The sequence below is a fragment of the Mytilus galloprovincialis genome, chromosome 6, assembly GCF_965363235.1.
Source record: "Mytilus galloprovincialis chromosome 6, xbMytGall1.hap1.1, whole genome shotgun sequence".
NCBI lineage: Eukaryota > Metazoa > Mollusca > Bivalvia > Mytilida > Mytilidae > Mytilus > Mytilus galloprovincialis.
In genome coordinates this window covers 91120555-91148546 of record NC_134843.1, presented here as the reverse complement: position 1 = coordinate 91148546, position 27992 = coordinate 91120555, and the positions used below count along the sequence as shown (strand labels likewise).

The window sequence follows — 27992 nt, the reverse complement described above, 5'->3', positions numbered from 1 at the left end:
CCAGGTGGTTTCAATTTTGTATTACCTACTACAGATAAAAAATCTTCTGGCTTTTCCTCACAATATGGAGAAACACTATTATCAGCTACAGATGTACAATTTGGTCAGACACCAACAACACCTGATAAAAGAACTCTTGACTCAGGAAGAAGATTCACGATTGGTGGACAAACCTCAACTTCTGCAATGAAAATAACCTCAGATGGAACAGCTGCAACAAAACCTCCTTTCAGTGGAGGATTTAGATTTGGAAAATTGCCAGAGGTTGCAAAAAATGAACCAACACCAGGAGCAGTAAGTTTTGAACAGACTGTTTCTCCCATTTCTGACATGAAAATTGAAACACCAGAGTATATAAAGAAAATATCTAGTTCTGAAGCAAACTCTGGATTCAAATTTTGCACACCAGATTCTGCAAGGTTCAAATCTGATTCTGATGCAGACTCTGGATTAAATTTTCTCCCACTAGATTGTATAAAGTACAAATCTGATTCTGAAGCAGATTCTCGATTCAAATTTTACACATCAGAGTATACAAAGAAAAAATCTGATTCTGAAGCAAACTCTAGATTCACATTTCCCACACCAGATTCTACAAAGAACACATCTGATTCCAAAGCAGACTCTGGATTCACATTTCCCACACCAGATTCTACAAAGAACACATCTGATTCCAAAGCAGACTCTGGATTCACATTTCCCACACCAGATTCTACAAAGAACACATCTGATTCCAAAGCAGACTCTGGATTCACATTTCCCACACCATATTCTACAAAGAACAAATCTGATTCCAAAGCAGACTCTGGATGCACATTTCCCACACTGGATTCTACAAAAGACAAATCTTTTTATGAAACAGCCTCTGGATTCAGATTTTCCACACCAGCTTCCATCATGAACAATCCGAAATTAAAACCATCTTTATGTGGTCAAACTTCTACACCAGATGTTGAGAAAAATAAACGAGATGCTAGGAGGGCAAAAGGTTTCAACTTAATATTAAAACCACCCACTCTACCAGAGAACAACAGGAGGGGACTAAACTTCACATTATCGTCATCTGAAGATGACAGCACAGGTCCAAAATATCTATCAACAGAGCCTGGTGGTGAGTATATAAATAGGAGAGAGGATAATGACATTTATTTTCAGCTTTTATTGTTCAACTGCCAAATGTTGATGAAGCCATAACTGGAGAAGACATTTTCAAAACAAATACTGAGTAAGTTATCTGAGTTCTTAAGTTGTGAAAATCTGTATTAAAAAAAGATGTGACCAAATCAATCCTAGTTAAAACTATTTATAGAATTATAAACATGGTAGCATTCGGTAAGCCATGAAATACAGATTGCTTTTAACAGCTGTTCAATTTCTTGTGGATTTTCGAAAGACGTGGTCAATGTACAGTATCAGTTGACATAATGCTTTTAAAAGTGGCATTTTGAAAATATTGCTTCAAACTGATCAACTGATAAAGATATAAGCTCATAACAGGTGAACACTTGTTAGTGTTAAAAAAAAATAGCTTTAAATCATCGTCAGATGGTTTTCATATGACCTCGACCTCATTTCATGGATCAGTGAACAATTTTTAGTTTTCGTGGTCAAGACCATATTTCAGATACTTTAAGCAATAGGTCTACTATATTTGGTGTATGGGATAATTGTAAGGTGAACATGTCCATTGGAGTGTGTCATCTGACCTTGACCTCATTTTCATGGTTCAGTGGTCAAAGTTAAGTTTGTTGTATTTTTTTTTCAACACTATATGCAAAAGGTCAACTATATTTGGTGTATAGGAATATTTTATGATGAACATGTCAGTCTCGCAAGTTTTATTCGACCTTGACCTAATTTTCACAGTTCATTGCTCAGTGTTAAGTTTTTATGTTTTGGTCTATTTTCTTAAGCTATAAGCAAATATAGTCAACTTTATTTGTTGAGTTGAATTATTCTAAGGTATGTATTCCTCGTTTTGTTTATCTGACCTTGAACTCATTTTCTTGGATCATGTTAAGTTTATGTAATACTGGTAGTAAAGCTTTATATTTTGGACCATGAAAGTAAATGTCAATATACTACTTCTATGATCGGACTATCAACACAAAAATCAATTAAAAACCAATTCTTCAGAGAACAATTGAAGGTCTCTCCACCTCGATGATAAGAAAGAAATTAAAAAAATGATGTAAGAACATGTCACTCCATGTTGATGTATTTGGTTAATCAAACTGATATGAAAAAAATAAGATTAATAGGTTTATGCAGAAGACTTAATTGTTTTATAATGAACCAGAAAGAATTTTTAGCAAAGGTCAAAATCTAGAACGTCAAATTGACATTTGACCTTGACCTCAATTTTGAAGTCAAAGGTCAGTGATCTCAAATCAAAAGACCCCAGGTCAATCACTTGTATGGTTGTGGAGAAATACTGATTTCAAATACATTAGGGGAGAAAACTCCTATAAGGGTTAACCAAAACTCTTCGACTTAAATAGGTTGAAGTTGCGCCTTATTGTAAACAGTTATTTGTCAAACACATCATATCATTTACTGTAACAGTTTCTTTTGAATAACGATAACAAGCAAAATTCAAAATTTGTAACATGACCTTGACCTTTTACCTTGACCTCAATTTCCTTCAAATGGACCAAGGACTTCATATCAAAAGACTGTAGGCCTCTACGACTTATGACGTATGAATGTATCCAACATATCGCCTATCTTAAATTTTCAAAGGGAAATAATTCCCATAAGATGTCTTCCGATCACTCCAGTCAAAATAAACCAAATCATTCTTTAGAGTAGACGAACAATTTGGTGAAAACAGTTTGTTAAAATATTTTACGATTTTAGAGATATAGCGATAACAAGAAAAAGGGGACGTGGGGAGATAACTCCTATAAATATAAGTGTCACACAGGGTGAGTTTTGAAACCCCCATTACTGTACAACATCATTGGCCAAAAATCCATTCGATATGTTGTAAGACAAAAAAGCATCTCAGACGGCAGAAGAAGAAAAAAAATAACATAAGAAAAACAAAAGGTCTTTCCACGAAAAGTCGAAAGACCTAAAAAAAAAATATCACAAGGAAAACAACAGGTCTTTCCATGAAAAGTGGAAAGACCTAATGATTAGCAACGAAAGCGAGATATTTCAAGGTGTGAAATCTTGTCATAACAAAACTATGACCTTTGACATTCTAATGATTTTCTGACAACGGGATAGATTACATAAGTTGTGTAATGTAAAACCTTTCGTAAGTTTAGATTCCCATTGCTATTCAATTTCATAAGGTTTTTTGGGGTTTTTTTTATGCCTTTTTTATGTTTTTAATTCAAGTGCCATTCATGTGGGTTTTTTTCTTCAAAAGAACAAAATTACGTCCCACTAACTACACTCAATTCTGAAACAATAAATGATGCAAATTCATTGGAGGCTCTTTAATTATTACAAAGACTGCAAGATTTTCACGAAATGCACTTTGAAAGTTAACGGTTATAATCAATTACGATCAGTTTCACGATGAATCGACATGACTACCATACTATTCAAAAGTATTAAATACCTTCTGTTTTTATTATTGAATAGGTAGGTTCTGATCAAATATCTCACTTTATTCATTTGGCTTTTGCAGTGACTGCACATCTTGTGTATTGTTTGTAGATATACTGAAATGAAATCACTAGGGTCATGTGTTCGTTGCCTTAGACATTAATATACCACTATAGTCTTCAAGTCTGAATATTTACCGAGTTATACATTTTGACTAAGCGCGGATTCGCACAACATTTAATTGAAGTAAACACTGATTCTATCAACACACTCGGTATCGTTGCTTTTGAGTTTATATTTCTTGTGTAACCATGATTTGTATTTTGTTAATAGATTTTTTAGATTTGAAATTTTTAAATGAAAGTCTCTTTTAAATGTGATTTGATTGTTGGAAATTAATTTGGTCTTTAAAATTAACAAGGTTAAATTTTTGCCTTTTAAACTTCCTTTAAATGAGTGTTCTTCAATTCCAAATATAAAACTTGGGCATGTTTAGGGTAGCGGAATTTCGTTAAATTGACAAATTTGTGGACAATCTTGAGGAACTATTTAACCAAGTTTATAGTAGACTGTCATTTACTGCTTGCAAAGTTAGAAAAGATAACTGAAATGAGTAATGAGAAAGAAATGCATAATAAAATCCAAACTATGAAAACAATAACAAATTTATGAGCAAATGCAGAATCACCAAATATAAATGTGTTTAATCCTATATTAATTCTTGTTAGTAAAAGATATGTTGATGAATATACTTTATTATTTCAGTTGGCGAAGATACAAAGACATCGAATTTCAAAACATGTGCATTTGGACAGAGCCGATCTTCAGATTTACCCAAACTTGAATATAATTTTAGCAAACTTGGACCAACAACAGGCAATAGTTCATCAGAAATGAAGGAAGAAGTGTTTAATTTAGTGGCTACAGGATTCTCTTTCTCGTCAATAGCCAATAAATTTTTGGAAACCTTAGGAGGGTTATTTGGTGACGGACGCATTTTCTCTTTTTCTGACCTGGCCAAGGAAGCTAATAGTTCTACCTCGACAGGTTTTAAAGTTGAAGGTAATATTTCTATATCAGATCTCGGAAAACTATCCAATGGTATTTGTTGTAGCATGAACTTTCTCTTTTTCTGACATAGCCAAGCATGCTGATAGTTATTTCTCATCAGTGTTTAAAGTTCAAGTTTAGTTTTCTATATCAAACCTCAAACAACCTTAGGAGGGATATTTAGTGAAGGACAGATTTTCTCCTTTTTTCTGACCTGACCAAGCAAGCTGATAGTTCTACCTCACCAAGATTTTAAGTTCACGGTAAAATGTCTATATCAGATTTCAGACAACCTCAAGAAGGTATTTGGTGGAGGGTGGGCTTTCTCTTATTCTGACCTGACAAAGCCAGATGATATTTCTACCTCACCAGGATTTAAATTCCAAGGTAAGATTTCTATATCAGATAAGACAACCTCGGGAAGATATTTGGTGAAGGTGGGTGCTTTTCTTTTTTTGATCTGGTCAAGCAAGCCTATAATACTACGCAACTAGGTTTTAAAATATTGAAAACAACACGTTATTAATTTCTTGCGTCCGAAGCGCTTTTCTGGATTTACCTTCATCAGGAACGCTCAAAGCCAAACATTTGAAATCCGAAGATGTATAAGTACCGAAACCGTTGAAGAGCTGTATGTCAAAAAATACCTAAAATAATAGCCAAATTCATCTAAAGCCAACTTTGCCTGAGGGAGTTGAAACCTTAGTTTCTTAATAATTTATAAATTTATAAACGGACAATTTTAGTAGAGTTTGTTAAATCATGTCAGTACCGAAATACTGACTACCGAGCTGATGATACCCTCGGGGACTGATAGTCCACCAGCAGAGGTATCGACCCAGTGATGTAAAATATTGAAAACAACACGTTATTAATTTCTTGCGTCCGAAGCGCTTTTCTGGATTTACCTTCATCAGGAACGCTCAAAGCCAAACATTTGAAATCCGAAGATGCATAAGTACCGAAACCGTTGAAGAGCTGTAAAGCTCAAGGTAGGTTTTTTTTATATATCAGAATCATACGTTCTTAGGAAGATGAGCTTTCTTTTTTTCTGACCATGCCAAACAAGCAGATAGTTCTACCTCACTAGGTTTTAAAGGTCAAGGTAAGATTTCTATATCAGCTCTTGTACAACTTTCGGAGGATATTTATTGGAGGAACTGCTTTCACTATTTCCGACCTGGTCAAACAAGCTGATAGTTATACCTCACTATCTTTTAAAGTTATAAGTAATATAAGTATCTGTATCAGATAATTATCCAGATCCGTATATAATGATAATAGCCCGGATAATTATGTTCTCTATCAATGAGAATTTCTCAAACTTGATTGTTAAATTTTCTTTACACCATGATGAAGGTATCCTAGATTGGGGAAGGTTTTCACTTAAATTAATAACAAATGTAGAGATTAGTTGTTGAACTACGATTCTTATGCAGAGAAATTGGTATTCCACACCAAGCCTTATAAAAGTTATCTTAGACAAACAGCTAAAAAGTTAAAGATCAATAATTTCAAGGATCCCTCGCATTTACCTTCTCTCATTAACTCCTTTCTATATACTTTTTGTGATCTCCCTTTTATCATGTATTTGTATGAGAAAGATCCAAATATGAAATAAGCATAAATGTCATAACATTAACATATCTTGAGTAAATTGATACACTACTCGTGCATGTCCGCACAGTCCGGTTTTCTTGCTGACCCAATACTTACAAGAATCAAAGCACCAAAGGCGCTGTAGGCAGTTAAGTTAAAAAAAAAAGGAGAGGCAAACTTGGCAGAAGTTAAGACAAATATTGTTGAAAAATTGGTGAAAATATTATCTTGGCTATTTCTCAAGTATTGAATAATGTTTGTACCCTAAATTTTTCACTATCCAATCCTGCCACTTTTAAAAGTTATGTCCAATTATTTCTTTTAATATCTAATATCTGCGATTATGCACATACTGTACATTGTCACATGTAAGGGAAGACTTAAAATTGTGCCTGTCCATATTGAGGACCCCCTATGGAGTAATTTTGTAATTGTTGCTGTATATCATATCCATTTTTCATAATTGTTTTGTACATAAATCAGGCTGCTGTAGTTTTATTGTTTTACATTTGTATTTTCCTGGTCTTTTAAAGCTTACTATGCAGTATACATGTAGGTTTTGCTAAAAGTTACAAGCTGCATGAAGGATTATTCTTATCAGATTAATAATTTCAATAATGGGGTCCAGCAGTGGTGTATGGTTTAATTCAACTATATTCTATAGTATGAATATGCCATATTAGCAGTTTTAGTTGCATCAGTTGGTGCGCCTACATTGTATGCACAATCATCAAATCATAGCTGAAACTATCTTAAGTGGTGTAATTTTCTTGTAAGTTATATTACAATAAATGCTATGTTGTTTTAATGGCCTAGCAATGATACAACACTTTTTGAAGCCTGTATGGTTGCCTAACTATAATTGCTTACTTTCTTCATTTATTTTGGTGGATATATATATAGTTGTCTCATTATGATGCATTGGCTATCATTCCATATATTCTTATCTTTATAATAATTGTACATGTCTTATCTATAATCAGCTTTTAATACAGAGACATGTTTTGCCTATTTGTTATTTTGATAATACAAATAATACAATTAAAATAGAAATGCATTAACATGTAAAATATATTCAAAGACAATGATCCATGACTGAACAATCCCTATGGAAATAAGATGTGCCAACACTTATACAACTGCTTACCAAATAACATTGACTTTTCATAAGTTTTCCCCTTTAAACAAACTCTAACACATAGATTACTGGTATCTTAAACTAACATAATTATAGTCAAAGTCAATAGATCATGCATATGACCGAGGGGTAAGGACCAAATATCCTCTATGGAACTGAAATGTACTAATGCTTCTTCACCTACATGGCAATCATCATTGACTTACGACGATTGGTTTCCTTCATAGTAAAATAATCAAAAGCTTTATGAATTTTCAAAGTAACGTAAGTTTCCAAGTAAAAAGAGAATAATTTAGGGGGCAGGGTCAAATATCCTCAATAGAAATTGAAAGTGACAAAGTTTATACAACTGCACACCAAATATCATTGACCATTCACTAGTGGTTCCTCAATAACTGACCTAATCAAAAACTAATACATGTAAACTAAGTTTCAGAGTCAATTGACTATGACAAAGGGGGTGGGGCTAAATATTCTGGAAATCAGGTAATGAGATATACCTATGCTAACACAACTGCGTACCAAATATCATTGACCTCCCATAAACTAGACCTAATCAAACAATCACAAACTACATTTTTGTAATACATTGTTGATGCTGACCATTCTGACAAAACAACACAACTATATATACATGTATGCCTCTCTTTTTGACTCTGTCATCTTTGGCAAGACAAAAATTCCAACAAATTTAATACAAATATTTTGTCCATCTTTTTTTAATATTTCTTTATTCTTGATTTCTTAAATAAATCAATGCTGCATTTACACATAATTTGATATCAATTTGAAACGTTTAACATGTTTAATGTCTACTTCAATACGCGTCAAAATCACTTCACTGTCCAAATGAGCTTAATTTTTAACTCAATTAATAATATTCATTTGTTGTAACTGCTTGCAAGTTTATAAATAATTCCTGTCAGAAAGCTGAATCAAAACTTGTTGTATTAGTTGACATGATTACACCTGGCAAAAACAATCTTCAAAATTGATCATATATGTAGATGTACATGTAGGTATATGTAAATATTTTCATAACATCGTACATGTAGTAGTCTAGAGTTTCATTGTTGTTGTGGAACTATAGGGGTGAATAGACAATCCAGTTGCTACAGAGAATCATGTATTGTACATATACATGTACATGTATGCCTTGTCTCTTCTTGTATTAGCCATTGCAAAAGATTGGAATCAAGCTGAAATAAAAACAAATACAAATAGGTATAATATTCATTATTGCTTTAAAATTTTTTCATATACAATGTGGCATAAAGGCTTCATGTCATTTTTGTTCATCTAATGAGTTAACCTTTTTCAACTGATTTTTATAGTTCGTTCTCATGTTGTACTGTTATACCACTGTCCCAGGTTAGGGGAGGGTTGGGATCCCGCTAACATGTTCAACCCCGCCACATTATTTACGTTTGTGCCTGTCCCAAGTCAGGAGCCTGTAATTCAGTGGTAATCGTTTGTTTATGTGTTACATATTTGTTTTTCGTTCATTTTTTTTATATAAATAAGGCCGTTAGTTTTCTTGTTTTCTTGTTTTACATTGTCTTATTGGGGCCTTTTATATGGGGTATGGGCTTTGCTCATTGTCGAAGGCTGCACGGTGACCTATAGTTGATAATGTCTGTGTCATTTTGGTCTCTTGTGGACAGTTGTCTCATTGGCAATCATACCACATCTTCTTTATTATATATTCACGTCTAAAATCTTTATGTATTAGTTTTGTCCATGTTCATGTTCATTGAGGCCCTTATAATTACATTTGTTATGCTTAAATTCTCTAGGGTCCCAAGTCAGGATCGTCTGGCCTTTGTTAGTCGGCTTGTGTGATTTTCAATTATAGATTCTTGTGTATAATTCTAACTTAAGTTTAGTATGACATGAACTCCATAATCATTGAACTAGTAACTTTTGTTTAGGGTCAATTGAAGCAAGCCTTCATGTTTGAGAGTTTCTCGCTGCATTGAAGACCATTTGGTGGCCTTCGGCTGTTCTCAGCTCTTTGGTCTAGTCCAAATAATTATGACGTCTTGAAAGGCTATTATAATTTTTTCTTTGACGCCTTACTTCGACGTAAGGCGTCAAAGAAAAAAATTATAATAGCCTTTCAAGACGTCATAATTATTTGGACTACTCTTTGGACGTGTTGTTGTCTTTTTAGCACATTCCCCATTTTCATTCCAATTTTATTTGAAATTGTTAGTGAAATATCTTGATCACGGATTCGCTGTCATCCATTGCCAATGTTATAATAAAATAATATATCTGTTCTATAAATAATTGATGTAGGAATTAAGAAAAATACTGTTTGTAACTTGTTAAAAACGTAACTTCGTAACGCACAACGTTACCTTCTACAGGCTTCTTTTCGTACCATGCGAGTTTTATTTCACAGTAATTTCATAGAAAAGTGGTTTACCAGTATCAAGTTGCTGAAGGAAACGAAAAGTTATGATTCTTGAAAATTTCACGAATGCTAAATATCCGGAAAATGAAAAGTGCTTGTAAATCCAAATCAATTATGGCTTGGGAAGCGTCACAAATTTCGTACTTAATATTTTACAATTATATACTTTTGAAGTGAAATAATGCTGTCCATTAGTAAATTATTGATAAAGTAGTAATCTTAATATTTTTTAAGCGCCTTTGGCTATATCAAAGCACATGTAGCAGTATGTAACACCAAAGCCTTAACTAAAACACGATGAAGGAAACCATCTTGAAATGACCTTGACATCGACAAAATCTAAAAATACGTATTCAAATGAGGTCCCGATTAAAATTGCAAAGGCCCTGATCAAGTATAATGTTTGGGGGTTTCCACGATACATATCAAGTACGGAGAGACACGATGACAAATAATAATAACATCAGTTTGCATTAAATAATTAAATAAAATACATATCTTCAAACAATGTAGAAATAAAATAATCAAGTATTCTTATAAATTCAAGACTTATACAGAGAGGAAGTAAGACAATGCTTTTAAATATTTACCTTTATTGGGATGGAATCCACCAAATTCAACGGCGTCACTGATTAAAAATAGCCGCAAAATTATATCCATGCGCCATTTGGCAAATTTTAATGCCTTCATTACAAACATTTTCGGCAATGAAATTATTCTTACAATAGCTCACTTACATCTTCATCAAAAGCACAGACGATAAAAAGCTATGCTTAACTTTTTAATTAGCACTTTTTCAAATGGGGAACATCAATTGTTTTGGGAAAATCGACGATCATTTAATGTAATTTTCCTTATATTTATTGTTTTTCATAACAAAAAGTGTGAAAAAAATGTCTAATTAGTTATAAAGAATCTACCAGACCTGCCAGATCAGAGAAATGGCACTTTTTCAAAAATTCCCAGGGGGGAACCAAAATCCAGGGTGCTCGCATAAGGCAGCTTAACTGCCTAAAAACGAAAGGAGTTCATCCTTCATGTCAGATGCAAATAATAGCGTCAATGTGAACACTTAGATAAATCTGTATGCAGAACGTAATTTTCCTTTGCGACTACTAATTTGAAAATATTACCAACATTGTAATTATTATACGTATGCAACTAACCATAATATCATAACAAAATTGACAATTTACTGTGAAATTTAGTAAAATTTAACATTAAATATTGATACTTAATCTGTATTGTATTAAGAACAAAAAAATCACGACAGCTTTTACATTCTTTTTTGGTATGTACATGAAAATAGTTATCAAAGGTACCAGGATTATAATTTAGTACGCCAGACGCGCGTTTCGTCTACATTAGACTAATCAGTGACGCTCATATCAAATAGTTATAAACCAAACAAATACAAAGTTAAAGAGCATTGAGGATCCAAAATTCCAAAAAGTTGTGCCAAATACGGGTAAGGTAATCTATGCCTGGGATAAGAAAATCCTTAGTTTTTGGAAAAATGTAAAGTTTTGTAAACAGGAAATTTATAAAAATGACCACATAATTGATATTCATGTCAACACCGAAGTGCTGACTACTGGGCTGGTGTTACCCTCGGGGACGAAACGTCCACCAGCAGAGGCATCGACCCAGTGGTATAAATAGTTTTCAAAGGTACCAGGATTACAATTTAGTACGCCAGACGCGCGTTTTGTCTACATAAGACTCATCAGTGACGCTCATATCAACATAGTTATAAACCAAACAAATACAAAGTTGAAGAGCATTGAGGATCCAAAATTCCAAAAGACACATTGCAAGCAGTTGCCAAATTTTGACAAAATGACAGTTTTGAAGACACATTCTATTTCCATATTGTTAATTTTTTTTCTTAGATCACAATGAACAATTTAGATGGAAAGGAACAGGACAGATATTATTTTCTACTGATCCAGGTGATGGTTATGACGAAGATGCAGATGAGAGTGGTGCAAGCTATAATTATAATTATAAACCAATTATAGCACTTCCTGACCTTGTTGATGTAAAAACAGGTACCTTTTTCAATTTCAATCGTAGGTACAAACGAACTGTTTTGTGTTTTTATATTGTCTCGCCTTGATGGAGTCAAAACGCTAGGTATTATGTCTCTTCGGCAGAAGTGGCGGCATCAACAATATGTTAAAGTTTATGATTATATCAGTTTAAAGTTTAGTTTAAACATATTTTATTTGCTGAATTAAAGCAAATTGGATTAGACGCAAGTAAATCATACTTATGAAGTCTTCTCCATAATACAATATAAAATTACAATAATAGTATTATATAATGGACATGCATATAAAGCAAACAGTTTATAGAATATAATACTAGCTTTTATAGGTTAAAAGAGGAGAGAGAGAGAAAAAGAAAGTTTGAAATATCATTTCATTATGTGACGATGACGTGTGTATTGAAGATGACGATGATGTTCCGTGCCAGTAACAATAACGCTCTATCAAGGCATAAGAAATCTGTTTGATCTTTTGATGAAATTTTGAACATGTTTAAAATTTTGAATATGCAAATGTATTAGCATCGGCACATCTCATTACTTTGAGATTATTTGACCCCGCCCCTCAGTCATGGTCTATTGACTTTGAGACTTTTGCTTATTTTGCATACATAAGTTTGTGTTTAGTCATTAAGGAGAATCACAAGTGGTAGGGCAAAGATATTTCGTATGCAGATGTATTAGCATCGGCACATCTCATTTCCATGAATATTATTTGGTTTTTGTTCCATCAGTCATGGTTTATCATCTTTGAATGTTTTGCATAATTTACATGTAAAGGTCAGTTAAAGAGCAACCACTAATTCAATGAAATTTGGTAAGCAGTTGTATGAGCATTTTAAGTGTCATTTCTATATAGTTTATACGGCCCGTCTCTAATCATTGTTTATTAACTTTAAAACTTTACATATATTACAATCTCGATATTTTTGTTTTTGTTAGTTTGAAAGGAACCACTTTTGATAATTGTAACTAACACGAATATATATTAATATTCTTATGATTACAAATAACATAATTAGAAACCTAATTTTGATTGATATGTATTTTTTTTTAATTTAAGGGGGCTCCTGAGTATAAATCTTCTTTTTTTTTTAATTTAGGATTTCTCTATATTTTTCTATAAATGAACTTTATCATATACTTAAAAGAAAAATGAAATAAAAAAATGGGGTCACCGTTCATTTAAGCTCACAATCTGCCTCTGGAAGAAGCATACATTTTTGTTAATGTCCTTTTTTTCTGTTTAACTAATAGGAGAAATAGAGGTATTATCGAAATAAAAAAAATACCTAATTACAGAAATCGCATAAATTTTACAATTATTTAGTTTATGTACAGCTTATTTTAAAACAATAATAAAAAAATATAGGTCACCGATGAGTTAAAAAAGATATTTCAAATTTAATGCCAAAAAATGGCATTTTTGCACCGAAGGCAGATGATTTGGAGCTTTTTCAATGATATAAACATTTTAAAAGTCATCTTGGGCCAAACCGAATCAATTTTTTGTGTTGATTTTTGTACCATATCATTAACTGATAACTACTGGTGTAATGAATAATATTTGTAATGAAAAAATAAAGATTTAATTTTTTGCTGAAATTTTTGTACCCACGAGTCCCCTTAACCTGTGCAATTACTTTTTGTGACGTTGACACATTCGTGTGACAGTCACACAGTACGCAATTCTATTAAGCTGTTTTTTGTGAACTGTTCTAAATAAAGTTTAGTTATTCGTTTTTATTCTAAGGTGGTTAACATGTCGAAATGTACTATTATTTCATTTATTTATGAATTTCTTTGTCTTGAATGTTCTTGCATTTATTTGTACTGTATGCCAGTCATTTAATTTTGTCATTTTAGTGGTATATTTAACTTTGCCATAAAGTTCGAGGTTTGGCTAGCAACAAAACCATATCCAGCCCACCATATTTGTTTTCTTAAAATGTCCTGTACTAAGTCAGGCATAGGGTAGTTTTTATCTAATTAAACTCGTCATAGATACCAGGATTAAGATTTTTTACGCCAGACGCGCGTTTCGTCTACAAAAGACTCATCAGTGACACTCGAATAAAAAAAGGTAAAAGGCCAAAATAAAGTACAAAGTTTAAAGGCATTGACCACCAAAAATTCCTACAAGTTTTGCCAAATACAGCTAAGGTAATCTATTCCTGATGAAGAAAAGCCTTAGTGTTTCAAAAATTCAAAATTTTGCAGAGCTAATACTTTGTTTCTATGTATGTTACATTGTCCTTTCTTTTTTGTTGCACTTCAGTGTTCTGTTGTTTTGCTGTTTTCCTCAAATAGTTGTTCTGTTTTCTTCGGGTTTAGTTTGTAACCCGGATTTGTTTTCTTTTAATCGATTTATAACTTTTGAACTACTGTTATTTATGCCATAAATATCAAATGATTATAATATATTGTTAAGGTTAATGTTATTCTGCAGTAACTCAGTTACTGATCATTGAGGTTCATGTTGAGTTGTGTAACTATTTCATCTTAATGTTGATTGTACTCGACAGGCGAAGAAGATTATGGAACGATGTTCTGTCAAAGAGCTAAACTGTACAGATTTCATAAAGAGACCAACCAGTGGAAGGAAAAGGGACTTGGCGAAATGAAAATATTGAGACATCACGTAAACAGTACGCTTTTTAATTTGTGGAGTCAAAATGGAATTGTATTGGGATAAATTAAACCCTGACCATTTCAAATTAGTCTAGAATGGACTTGAAAAATTCTGGAGTAATAAAACCAGTCCATTTTGAATAAAAGTAAAAAGTAAAGTAATTATGTGTTGGCTACTTTTAAAATTGATATTTATACAGAATATACATGTTCTGGAATACAGAGCTATCTTTGAGTTATACACTTCCTTTGCAGACGCTGATTATTATTTTTCCAAATAGAAAAGGAAAGTTAACATTTTCTTTTGCATAAATGTTTGTTCACCACAAATCGCATACTAGTAGTCAATTTCTAAGTTTATTTCATGACATGATGCAGACTTAATTGTATCCTTTATTTCAATTTCGATGTTATAGAGTAGTTCAACAAAGACACCATATTTTGAATTATTAATTACGATAATGCTAGTTTCTTTTACATTCTTTTAAAGACATTCCTTTATGAAGTCTGCAACATAGGAATAACGGATTAAAACATAACAATTGTTAAAACTTTACGTTTGGTCTCACGATGATGTAAAACATTAATAAAATAAATCTTTTAACATATTGCTTTATTTAAGGTCGATACAGATTAATACTAAGAAGACAAATAGTTTTAAAGTTAGCATGTAACCAGTGGTTGACCACAGAGATATCATTTAAACCTTTACCAACATCAGAAACATCATGGTTTTGGGTTGGACAAGATTTTAGTGATAGTCAACCTGTGATGGAACTGTTGGCAATTAAATTTCAGGTGAGCAATTATTGAACATTTCAAAGTGTAATCTGTTTAAAAGGATACACAAAATTAATCGATGAAAATAACAAATATGAAAAAATATGACATTTAAAATCAGATAAAATTCAAATAGTATGAAGAATAATTATGCAGCAGCGTGTATCGATAAAACTATTGAACAGTGTGCATATAATATTTCTTCCAATTATTTTGTACATGTTGTTTTCAGTTTTGCCACGGCTAATAGACCTTTTCAACAACTCCCGACACCGACTAATGGCACTACCGTTTACAGGTAAAATGAAAGGGTCGTCTCATAATTAAAATTCATTTATGAATAGTATAATGTTAAAACCTTCGATTTATCGTTTTACACTATTTTGACGAAAGAACATAATTGAAACAAATAAGAATAATTGGAGAAACATTGACACTCGTCATATTGGATAGATGTCTCATTGACAATCATAATAATCATATACGATCAATAATATTCTTTTCAATTCATTTTTGAAACGACCCCTCATGTCCCCTGTCGTCGTCGTTCCCAACGGTAGGGTTATACAATTGTTGAAAAGGTCTACTATCAAATATATGTGTTCTTTCTTTGAATCATAATAAGCAGATCAATTAGAAATATACATTTCTTAGATATGAGAGAAATTGTCCTATTTGGTTATGACAGTTGATCGACTAAACAAATGAATAAAGATGATGTTCTGTCATATGCTATTAAACAACAATCAATATTTTAATAAATATGATAATACATTGAAGTTGTATTTGTAACATAACAACAGTAACCCTATCAAATTTATATGATTATTCATTTTAAATATGATTTTCATGCATAAACTGAAATATTATCAGATAGTTGAAATTTAAACATTACACATGGAATCACGAATTTATAATTTTGCAGACGATCGAGCTGGCGCAACAGTTTAAGCAAATGATTGATAGTTGTCAAAGCGATATGAGAGGACAGATTTCAGCATCCAATGGAAAGGGAGGTAACTATTGAAAAACTGAGTAACAACTCTATGTCCAGACACTTTGGTGAAATTAAAAAAACAAATTATTATAGCAAAGGCTGATAACTACTGGCATGTATGTAAAAAGTAAAATCACAAATATACTAAACTCCGATGAAAATTCAAAACGGAAAGTCCCGAATCAAATGTCAAAATCAGAAGCCCAAACACACTTAACGAATGAATAACAACTGCTTTATTCTCGACTTGATACATGCATTTTTTATGTAACGTATTGCTGAAAGTAACAGAATGGCAGAAGTTAAACATATTCTTATATGAAGGTAAATAAATAAATAAATAATATGAAGGATTATCGAAGAGCTAATCAGCAGCATAGTAAAAAATCTGTTTTTAATTAGATTGGTCTAGACAGTCCTGCAGCCGATGTGTTGTATAATAATGTATAGATTTCTGACGTTCGAACTAGACGTGTGAGTGTGTGTAAAATAAAATCAACACGATAAAACCGAAGTATATAAAAACTAGTATATTATTTTTTTTTTGTAAACAACAGTGTAAATAATTGTTTATTTCTAAATTATTTTCTTTTTCGTATTAAGTCCGGTTACGTCATTAAACTATGAGAACAGCAATAACTGCACTGTTATTTTTTTTTAATTTTTGTGTGTTTTTACATTTTGCATGTACTGATTTTATGTCATCAATCGATACCCCATGTCATTTGTTTTGTCTCGCCTTGACGGAGTCAAAAAGCGAGACATAGGTATGTTGTTTCCGTCATCGTCGGAGGCGTCAACAATGTTATAGTTTGTGTTTAGGTATGGTTTATGATGAACCTCAAGTGGTAGGTCAATCGTATTTAGTATGTTGTTGTATGAGCATTGGCACATCTCATTTGCATGGAATTTACTTGGCCCTCTCCCCTCAGTCATGGTCTGTTGACTTTAAAACTTTTGCCTATTTTACATGTATTGCTTTGTGATTATGTCAATTTATGGAAAACCACTAGTGAGAGGTCAATGATTTTTTGTATGCAGTTGTATAGGCATTGGCATATCTATTTGGTTAGTCATGGTCTATCGAATTTGAGAGAAACATTTGCTTAGTTTATATGTATAAGTTTGTGATTAGATCAGTTTAACATGAGTTACATCTAGAAATTGACAATGAGGGTCGATTGAAAATAAAACTTTACGACAAAAGAGATGATTTCAGCTTTCCAATTGTGAATTTTCCATTTCTAAGTAGCAACATTCCAACAGCACCTGCATACGGTGTATATATCTCCCAATTGATACGATATTCCCGTGCTTGCATTTCCTATCATGATTTTCTCGATGGAGGGTTGTTGCTCACAAAGAGGCTATTAAATCAAGAGTTCCAAATGGTGAAGTTGAAATCATCTCTTCCTAAATTTTACGGACGCCATTACGAGTTGGTTGGCCGTTATGGAATAACAGTTTCACAAATGATATCGGAAATATGTTCCTTACGTCGTAACTACAATCTACTTCCCTTTCATAAATGTAACCTACCGAATTACACTATTTACCGGATTTAATATCTCAAAAGCAACACGACGGGTGCCACATGTGGAGCAGGATATGCTTACTCTTCCGGAGCACCTGAGATCACTACTAGTTTTTGGTGGGGTTCGTGTTGTTTATTCTTTAGTTTTCTATGTAGTGTCATGTGTACTATAGTTTGTCTGTTTGTCCTTTTCATTTTTAGCCATGGCGTTGTCAGTTTATTTTCAATTTATGAGTTTGACTCTGGTATCTTTCGTCCCTCTTTTAAGATGAACTGCTAATGTTAAGAGTTAATTTTTTTGATATGCAAATTTATTGGCATTTGCAAGTATCTTTCCACGGAGATTATACAGGCCCAAACCCTCTCAATGGTTCATTGACTTTGAATCTTTTAAATAGTTAACACGCTAATGTCTGTGTTTAGGTTTGTTTAAAGGGAACGACTTATAATAAGTCAATGGTATTTGGTATGCAGTTGTATTGGCATTGGAACATCTTATTTACTTGAAGATTGTTTAGTCATGTACCTTAGTCACGGTTCATTTACATTGAATATTTGCTAAACTTGTGTAACATGTTTAAGTATCGCTATATTAATTTCAATATTGTAATAATCAAAATTACAAAAAGGCGAGACATATTTCTGTGATAACAGTTTATTCTATTATTGATATATTTTATATAAAAAAGTACTTTTCATTGCATTTTGTAGAATTCGGAACTTATCGACTTATATTTCAGAAGATAGAAACAATGAATAATCAATTGTTTATAAATACCGTTGTCGTATTTAAATGTCTCATTGATTAATGTTTATTTGTCTTGATTAGGTCTATAAGATAAAACTAGATATTGAGTCTATGTTTAAAACAACAAAATTATACGACAAAAAAGATGAGTTCATCTTCACAATTGTGAACGTTCTATTTCTATGTAGCAACATTCCAGCAGCGCTTCCATACCGAGTATATATCTCCCAGGGCCTTATCTCCTATAATGATTTCCATGATAAAGGAAAATTTAAAGTCTAAAGTTCCAAGTGGTAAAGTTGAAATCATCCCAGCGTAATGTTTACGGACGTCATCACGAGTTGGTAGTCAGTTTTTGGATATCTTATATTTTCCTCATGTCGTAATTACAATCCCCTTCCATTTGTCAATGTATGACCCTCCGAATTAGACTTATTACCGAGTTTGTACAAACATTTGAAACACGACGGGTGCAACATGTGAATAGTATCTGCTGGATCACCTGAGATAACCCCAAGTTATTGATTGGGTTCGTGTCCTCATTTTTTTAGCATTCTGTGGGTTTTTTTGTGTACCATTGTTTGTTTTGTCTTTCCTTCTTTTTTATCCATGAAGTTGTCAGTTTATTTTTGCATTATGAGATTAAAAGTCCCTCCTGTGTCTTTCGCCTCTCTTTTAAAGTACATGCATTTGGTTAACTTTATTTGGTTTTGCATATTATTTTAAGTTCTAACTCAATGTCTGAAATTATACAACATAGTTTATTTGTCATAATGGTGGTTAACGGTCAAGTACATAGGTTAACTGTATTTGGTGCATAGAATAATTTTAATTTGTAAATGTCACTTTTATTTCTCAGACTTCATTTCACTTACTTCATTTTCTAAAGCCATCATAAGGTATGTTGTTGAGCCCACAACTTATGTCGGAGAAAGCTCGACATAGGGATAGTGATCAGGAAGCGGCGGCGGTAGCATTGAATAACTTATTAAAAGCTTTTTATGATCTCATTTCATGGATTAGTTAACAAGATTAAGTTTTAGTCTGTTTTCTTAAGTCCATATCTCGGATGCTATAAGCAATAGGTCTAATTTATTTGGCGTATGGAAGGAATATAAGGAGTATTGTCCAACTGCCAGGTGTCATCTAACGTTGACCTCATATTCACGGTTCAGTGGTAAAAGTTTAGTTTTTGTGAATTTTGCTCTGTTTTTCTTATACTAGGTCTACTATATTTGGTGTATGGAATATTTGTAAGGTATACATATCCGACTGACACGTGTCATCTGACCTTGACCTTATTTTCATGGTGCAGTGGTCAAAGTTAAGTTTTTGAGTTTTAATTTTTCCCTATTACTATATATGCATTAGGTCAACTAAAGTTGGTGTATGGAAACATATAATGATACGCATGTCAGTCTCATAGAAATCCAATAGTTATCAAAGGTACCAGGCCTACAATTTAACCCACAATACGCGCGCCTCGTCCACACAAGACTCACATGTGACGCTCAGATAAAAAATAGCTATAAAAAAATTTTTGAGGAGGTGAGTAAGAATAATGTTTACTTTCTGTCCATATTGTACAATTTATTAAGGTAACAATATAAATTAATTTTGGTTAAAATTTATAATAGGAGCTTCACTGCAGTCTCCTTGTATCCAATTATATGTTCGTCAAACTTTTCATAGGAACTACTTAACACAGAGTGACCTCACATTTGGTCAGCAGCATTTGGAACAAGTGCAGACATTTTTTATCTATCGGACATCCTGGTAGTAAATGTAACTTAATTTTTTGATAGATTTTATGAAATTAGATATTCTTTGGACCTTTGTCTTTGGAACTTTTTAACAGAATGACATTCAGAAGTTTAACAGTGATAATTTGTTACATCTACACATTTTTAAGATATGTCAGAAAACCTATGAATCAATTGCTGCCTGATGGCAGACTTTTCTTTAAATAGTTCAATATGTTAAATGAAACCAAGTATTTTTGTAAAACTGTTTTATATGGCCTTCTATGCCATATATTTGACAAATAGAGATAGTGTTAAGGATAATAATATTCAAGTTTTAAATATCGAACTGGTAGCAAAATATTTGTATGAATTAATTGTATTCTGATTCTGATAGGACTAAAAAAGTAATTGGTCGTTTCAGAATCTAATGCATCCTGTGTAATATTTTCAAAAGTGTACACCAAAACGTCGTGATTGGTTTAATATGTCATAAACAATGAAAATTCAACGAATGACGTGACGTTATTTTCATTTTGGGGTACGAAAAATGAAATTATCAATGGTTCCTCAGATTCTGAAACGTCCAATTAGTTATGTATAGATGTGCTCTCTGTTCCTGTTTTCTGATAGTTTGACGTAAGAATGTGTATGCGTAGGTCGACATCATGTGCATTCTTGTGTATTTCTACATTTTGCTTATATCAAAGTGATGCCACTCATTTAAGACATTTTTGGTGGTCAACTTTTCAAAATAACAGATTCAGAAATAAAGTCTGTGCCAAACTTAATAAGGTGATGAGCAGATCCTAAGGGCTGGTTTTTGCAATTTTCATTAAGGTGAGGAGTCGACAATATAATGAATCAACAACAAATCAGTTTTACTCCCCACCCCCACCCCCACCCCCTTTCTCAACTAACAAACAAATCAATAGTATCAACAACAAAAACATCACAAAGGGTAGCATATATTGTTGTCAATATTTTACAATACTTGAATTTTTTACTTATTTGGAATCGTTCTCAATATTAATATTATGATTGTTTGACAAAATAAAACATTAATTTTTTTTCAGGGACAATATTTTGCGGAGGAATATAACATTTCAGAAAGGGATATGGTACCTAATCAAAGTTAGAAAACATAGATGATAGCTTTATTATGTATAAATGAAGCTTAACCCGTATTATTGAAACTAAATTAGAAATGAATATTTTGTTTCTAATTAATGTAATGGATGATTCTGATCAGGACGACATAGGTATATTGATGTAATGATAAATTTTTTAAGAAAGACATAGGAATATTGATGTTTTCATCTTTCTTATAAAAATGACATAGGTATATTGATGTAATGATAAATTTTTTAAGAAAGACATAGGAATATTAATGTTTTCATTTTTCTTATAAAATGACATAGGTATATTAATGAATGGATAATTCTGATCAGAACTTTGTTATACTACTTTTGCCTTCGTATGAATATCAATGTAATGATAATTCTGATCAGAACGACATTGATTTATTGATGTAATGATAAGTTTTTTAAGAATGACGTAGGAATATTAAATTTCATCTTTCTTATAAAAATGACATAGCTATGTTAATGTTATGGATATTTTGTTATATAAGAATATTACTGTAATTATAATTCTTATCAGAATGACATAGGAATATCAAAGGAATAATAATTCTTAATAGATTGACAAAAGAATATTAATGCTATGATAGTTATATTTGGAATGACAAAGGCATTTGTGCAACTGTTAAATTACGTTATGGTTTCAAGACAAAAGATATGATATAGTTTCTGACGCATGGAATTTATTACGTGTATTTTATATTTTTTTCTGCTTAACTTTTGGTATCAGGGTATTGTCAATTCTTTCAAACTACATTGAATGTAAAATACCAGGAACTTAATCTATAAACAATTAGTGCTGCATTAAATCATTTCACATTGAGGGTGTTTTGCTTTATCGATTTGTTATGCCGATACGTTCGCTGAGTAACGTTAATATTGTAACGATCAAAAGTAAGGACATGGCTTGATGGTGTTATGTGAAAGAAACAAATTGTAAATTACATCGCTTCAAAATGTTTTTGCTCATTATAGCGATCATCCTTTGTTGTGTTCTTCAAAAATGTATTCTTATATAATGGCGAATGTCGCTTGAAGAAGTCAAACAGCGAGACATAGGTATGCTGTTTCCGGCGATGGCCTCGGCGGCAAAATTTGTATTAATTTATGGTTAACCACTAGTGGTAAGTCAAAGATATTAGTTTGCAGTTGTATTAGTATTGGCACGTTTAATTATCATGGAGGTTACTTAGTCCCGTTATGGTCTATTGACTTTGAAACTTTTGCTTAGTTTTTATGTATTAGTGTGTGATTAGGTCAGTTAATGGGGAACCACTAGTGGTAAATTGATGATAATTGGTATGCAGTAGTATACGATTGGCATATCTCATTTCCATGGAGATTATTTGGCCCGCTCCCTCAGTCATGGTCTATTGACTTTGAAACTTTTACTTAGTTTTCATGTAATAGTTTGTGATCAGATCAGTTTACGGTGAACCACTAGTGGTAGGTCAATGATATTTGGTATGCCTTTGTATTAGCATTGGCACATCTCATTAACATTGAAACTATTTGACCTCGTCCCCTCGGTCATGATTTATTGACTTTAAGATTTTGCTTAATTTACATGTATAACTTTATGTTAAGGTTTGTGTAAAGGAAACTACTTACGATAAGTCAATAATATTTGGTATGCAGTTGTATCAGCATTGGCATATCTCATTTCCATTGAGATTGTTTAGACATGTACCTTCGGTCATGGTTTATTGAATTTAAGTATTTGCAAAACTTACATGTTGATGTGTTGCTATTTTGATTTCAACATTTGCATTATCGAAATTACAAAAAGCGAGTCATTTCTCTGTGATAACAGTATATTTTAACTTAATTTTGAATTTCTGCATCCAAAACTATAATACACTGGGAGAAACTTGACAGCAAAAATCAGCAGCAACCTAAGTTCTACAAAAATGCCAATATGACTGAAATCTTTGGAGGACTAGTCCTTTATTCATAATTGTTTTACTTATTTTCTAGTGTTTACCTTTTATCGATACTGTAAAGTCATATTTTATTAGATTCATTTATTATTATATTTTAGGGAATTTAAAGTAGATATATTTTTGACACGTGGACGTTTCAGTCTCTGAGGAAGATCTGTTGTTCCAACTGATCAATGATTTTTTTATTTTTTTTTGCATAATGCAGTCATGAATGATTAGATATTTTGTTCAGGTTATATAATATAGTTTTACATTGTAAGAGATTTATTTCAGATTTGTCAGGGAGTCATTGCCTGGCTGAAAATGATTTGAATTTTGTTATGCCTACTGAGTATGGCATAATTTTAAGGCAATTTTCTCAGCTTTTGTACTAATAGTTATCAAAGGTACCAGGATTATAATTTAGTACGCCAGACGCGCGTTTCGTCTACATATGACTCATCAGTGACGCTCATATCAAAATATTCATAAAGCCAAACAAGTACAAAGTTGAAGAGCATTGAGGATCCAAAATTCCAAAAAGTTGTACTAAGGCATTGTAAATAATTACTAGTGTATGATTATTGACCTGGCCGTGAACTGCTGCCTCTGCTTTCAGCGAACAAAGGTTTTACTTTCCAAAAGGTAACATCACAAAAAATACTGAACTCCGAGGAAAATTTAAAACGGAAAGTCCCTTATCAAATGGCAAAACCAAATGATAAAACACATCAAACGAATGGACAACAACTGTCATGTTCCTGACTTGGTACAGGCATTTTCAAATGTAGAAAATGTTGGATTAAACCTGGGTTTGTAGTTTAAAACGTTATTTCAACTTTAACAAGGCATTTTATTCATCAGACGTTTATAGTCAAATTGTTGATTTTAATTGTATACAAAACTTAATACAATATTGTTTGTATCTGTAGTGAAAGAAATAGGATTGAAAATACCAAAATTGAGAATGGAAATGGAGAATGTGTCATCGAGACAACAACCCGACAAAAGAGCAGAAAAATGTGAAAGCCACCAGAAGGGTTTCAACACAGCGAGAAAATCCTGTAACACAGAGGCGTGTTTCAGCTAACCCCTTAACAAAACTGTGTACTTCTTCATTGAAAAAGGACGTCACACAAAACTCCAAAATATATGAATTAACTTACATTAAGAACCATACAATACTAAAAAAACCAAGATCGAGGCTTCTTACTTGGGACATGCACGAATAGGGTAGGGGTTTAACATATTTTGTTAGATCTCAACCCAAAATGATTATCTATTTTGACGAAAAAAGAAGATTCGAACTAATTTGGTATTTTTGTCGAGCCTGCAACTTTTGTTGCAGAAAGCTCGACATAGGGATAGTGATCCGGCGGCGGCGGCGGCGGTGTTAGCTAACTTCTTAAAAGCTTTATATTTTAGAAGGTGGAAGACCTGGATGCTTCTTACTTTGTATATAGATGCCTCATGTTACGAAGTTTCCGTCACTCACATGTCCAATGTCCTTGACCTCATTTTCATGGTTCAGTGACCACTTGAAAAAAAAGTTCAGATTTTTTGTAATGTTGAATTCTCTCTTATTATAAGTAATAGGATAACTATATTTGATATGTGCGTACCTTGAAAGGTCCTCATGTCTGTCAGACAGTTTTCACTTGACCTCGACCTCATTTCATGGATCAGTGAACAAGGTTAAGTTTTGGTGGTCAAGTCCATATCTCAGATACTGCAAGCAATAGGGCTAGTATATTCGGTGTATGGAAGGACTGTAAGGTATACATGTCCAACTGGCAGGTGTCATCTGACCTTGACCTCATTTTCATGGTTCAGTGGTTATAGTTAAATTTTTGTGTTTTGGTCTGTTTTTCTCATAGTATATGCAATAGGTCTACTATATTTGTTGTATGGAATGATTGTAAGGTGTACCTATCTAGCGGGGCAGATGTCATGTGACCTTGACCTCATTTTCATGGTTCAGTGGTCAAAGTTAAGTTTTTGAGTTTTGGTCTTTTTATCTAATACTATATGCCATAGGTCATCTATATTTGGTGTATGGAAATATTTTATGATCTTTATGTTAGTCGAGCAGGTTTTATTTGACCGTGACCTCATTTTCACGGTTCACAGTGTTAAGTTTTTGTGTTTTGGTCTATTTTTCTTAAACTATAAGTAATAGGTCAACTATATATGTTGTATAGAAGCATTGTTAGCTGTACATGTCTGCCTGGCATGGTTCATCTGACCTTGACCTCATTTTCAAGGTTCATTGGTCTTTGTTTAGTTATCTTGGTTAATGTTAAGTTTATGTGACAGTTGTATTAAAGCTTAGCTTTATACTTAGGACTATCAACATAATATCAATGATTAGTATAGAAGGCGAGACATTTCAGCGTGTGCACTATTGTTTTTTTTTTGTATTCTGGTTTTTAATTTTTGCTTATGCGCTTTGTCTATATGCCTTGTTGTGCTTTTTTGTTACATATTTTTTTATAGTGATTTAGATTAAAACATAGTGTTGACTGCTGCACTCCTTTTTTGACATTTTTACCTATTACGTCTGTTTGTTTTGTTCACACATCATTGTCAATATAATGGAATTGTCATACCAGTTTAGCTAGCTAAAAAACCAGGTTTAATCCACTATTTTCTTTCCATGGATATAATTGCCCATTGCCCTCTCAGTCATGGTCTATTGACTTCGAAACATTTGTTATTTTGAATGTAATAAATTTTTGATAAGGTCAGTGTATGGAGAATCACTCGTGGTAGTTCAATATTTGGTATGTAGTTGTATAAGCATTGACATATCTCACTTCCATGGAGATTATTTGGCTTCGCCTTCTTAGTTATAGTCTATTGACTTTCAACATTTTGTTTAATTAAGTAACATGTTTTAACTTGTGATTATGTCAGTTTAAGGGGAACCACTAATTGTAGGCCAATGTTATTTGGCATCTACTTATATAAAAAATTAGCCCATCTCATTTTCATGGAGATTATATAGCCCCACCCTGCCTTCATGGTTCATTGACTTTGAATCTTTTACATAGTTTACAAGTTAATGTTTGTGTTTAGGTTTGTTTAACGGAAACGACTTAAAATACATGAATGCTATTTGGTATGCAGTAGTATTAGCATTGACGCTTCTTATTTACATTGAGATTGTTTAGCCATGTACCTTAGTCAAAAGTGCACAAGGGTGGAACATGTCTCTATGATAACAGCTAATGACCAAACGAACAAAGTTAGTGTCCTCGTTTGAATTGTTTTACATTATAATTTCAGTGCCTTTTATAGCTGACTATGCGGTATTGGCTTTGCTCATTGTTGAAGGCCGTACGGTGACCTATAGTTGTTAATTTCTCTGTCAGTTTGGTCTCTTTTGGAGAGTTGTCTCATTCGCAATCATATCACATCTTCTTTTTTTATATTTAAAGACAAAAACCGAAATTCATAATGTCTATAAGTGTTACAATGAATGTCAGCTAAAATTTAAATATGACTTAATCATTTAAACATTATTTTCTTATAGTCTGAAATAAAGGCAACAGTAGCATACCGCTGTTTGAAACTCATAAATCGATTGAAAAAAAAAATTCAGGTTACAAACTTAAACTGAGGGAAATGCATCAAATATAAGAGGAGAACAACGACATAACAGAAACGCAACATTAAAATGTAACACACACAGAAACGAACTCTTATATAACAATGGTCATTTTCCTGACTTGATACAGGACATTTTAAGAAAAATATGGTGGGTTGAACGTGGTTTTGTAGCATGCCAAACATCCCGCTTTTATGGCAATGTTAAATAATATAATATTAAAATGAGAACATTACATGACAGGACTACAATACAAATAAATGGGAGAACATATAGGACAGAGAAACACACATATAACATGTATAATAGCTTACAAAAGGTACAAGGTTTAAAATTTAATACACCAGACGCAAGACTAACCAGTAACACTCAGATAAAAAAAAAGTCCGAAAGCTCAAACAAGTACAAGTTGAAGAGCACTGAGTACCAGTGGTTCCAAAAAGTTGTGCCTAATACGGCTAGGGTTTTCTGTCTGGGACAAAAACATCCTTATTATTTAGAATAATTCATTCTTTTGCAAACAGTAAATTTTATAAAATGACTACATAATAGATATACATGATTAAAACCGCAGAGGTGACTTAACTACAAAATAAAAACGGTTACATTACATAAAACAACATAATCCAGCACATTAAAATACATAGCCGAGTTAGCCAAAGCCTCAACGCACACTGTGACGTCACATTTGAAATTCTAAAAAAAACAACACAAAGTGACGTCACATTTAATTTGTAAAAATATTTCCCAAAAATAAGATAGAATTAGGAGTTATACAAGATTAGATTTGTAATTCTGATATTACATTTATTAATAACAATGAAAATTACAATACTTATTATTATCAAATTGTGGTAGTAATTAGTTAATTAATTGTATTATCTAGCTATGTCGGTGTTTCTTCTGAATCAAACTGTAAACCAATTATATCGTATAAATTTCGTTGAACCAATTCTTATAGTCTGAATAATTTTAAATTGTATCTAAAATACCAAATTGACAGGCTGTGGAATGTGTTTTGTGCTAAATTGAAACAAACTTGTCCTTCTAATTTTGAGCTTGGGCTATT

The 27992-nt window shown here is 32.4% G+C and overlaps 1 protein-coding gene across 4 annotated transcripts in view; it reads left to right on the top strand.

Annotated features, from left to right (window-relative positions):
• The window catches only part of LOC143080691 (uncharacterized), an 81163-nt gene extending 58949 nt beyond the window's left edge, over positions 1-22214 (top strand). For 3 of the 4 annotated variants that reach the window (XM_076256680.1, XM_076256679.1, XM_076256682.1), the window contains exons 3-9: positions 5-1111; positions 4327-4623; positions 11660-11818; positions 14343-14465; positions 15071-15246; positions 16154-16244; positions 21326-22214. In XM_076256680.1, the coding sequence (XP_076112795.1) occupies positions 5-1111; positions 4327-4623; positions 11660-11818; positions 14343-14465; positions 15071-15246; positions 16154-16244; positions 21326-21351 (1979 nt within the window). In that variant the 3' untranslated portion in view covers positions 21352-22214. The remainder of the gene's footprint in view (positions 1-4; positions 1112-4326; positions 4624-11659; positions 11819-14342; positions 14466-15070; positions 15247-16153; positions 16245-21325) is intronic. The other variant, XM_076256683.1, reaches the window with a different exon arrangement.
• Positions 22215-27992: the final 5778 nt, after the last annotated feature.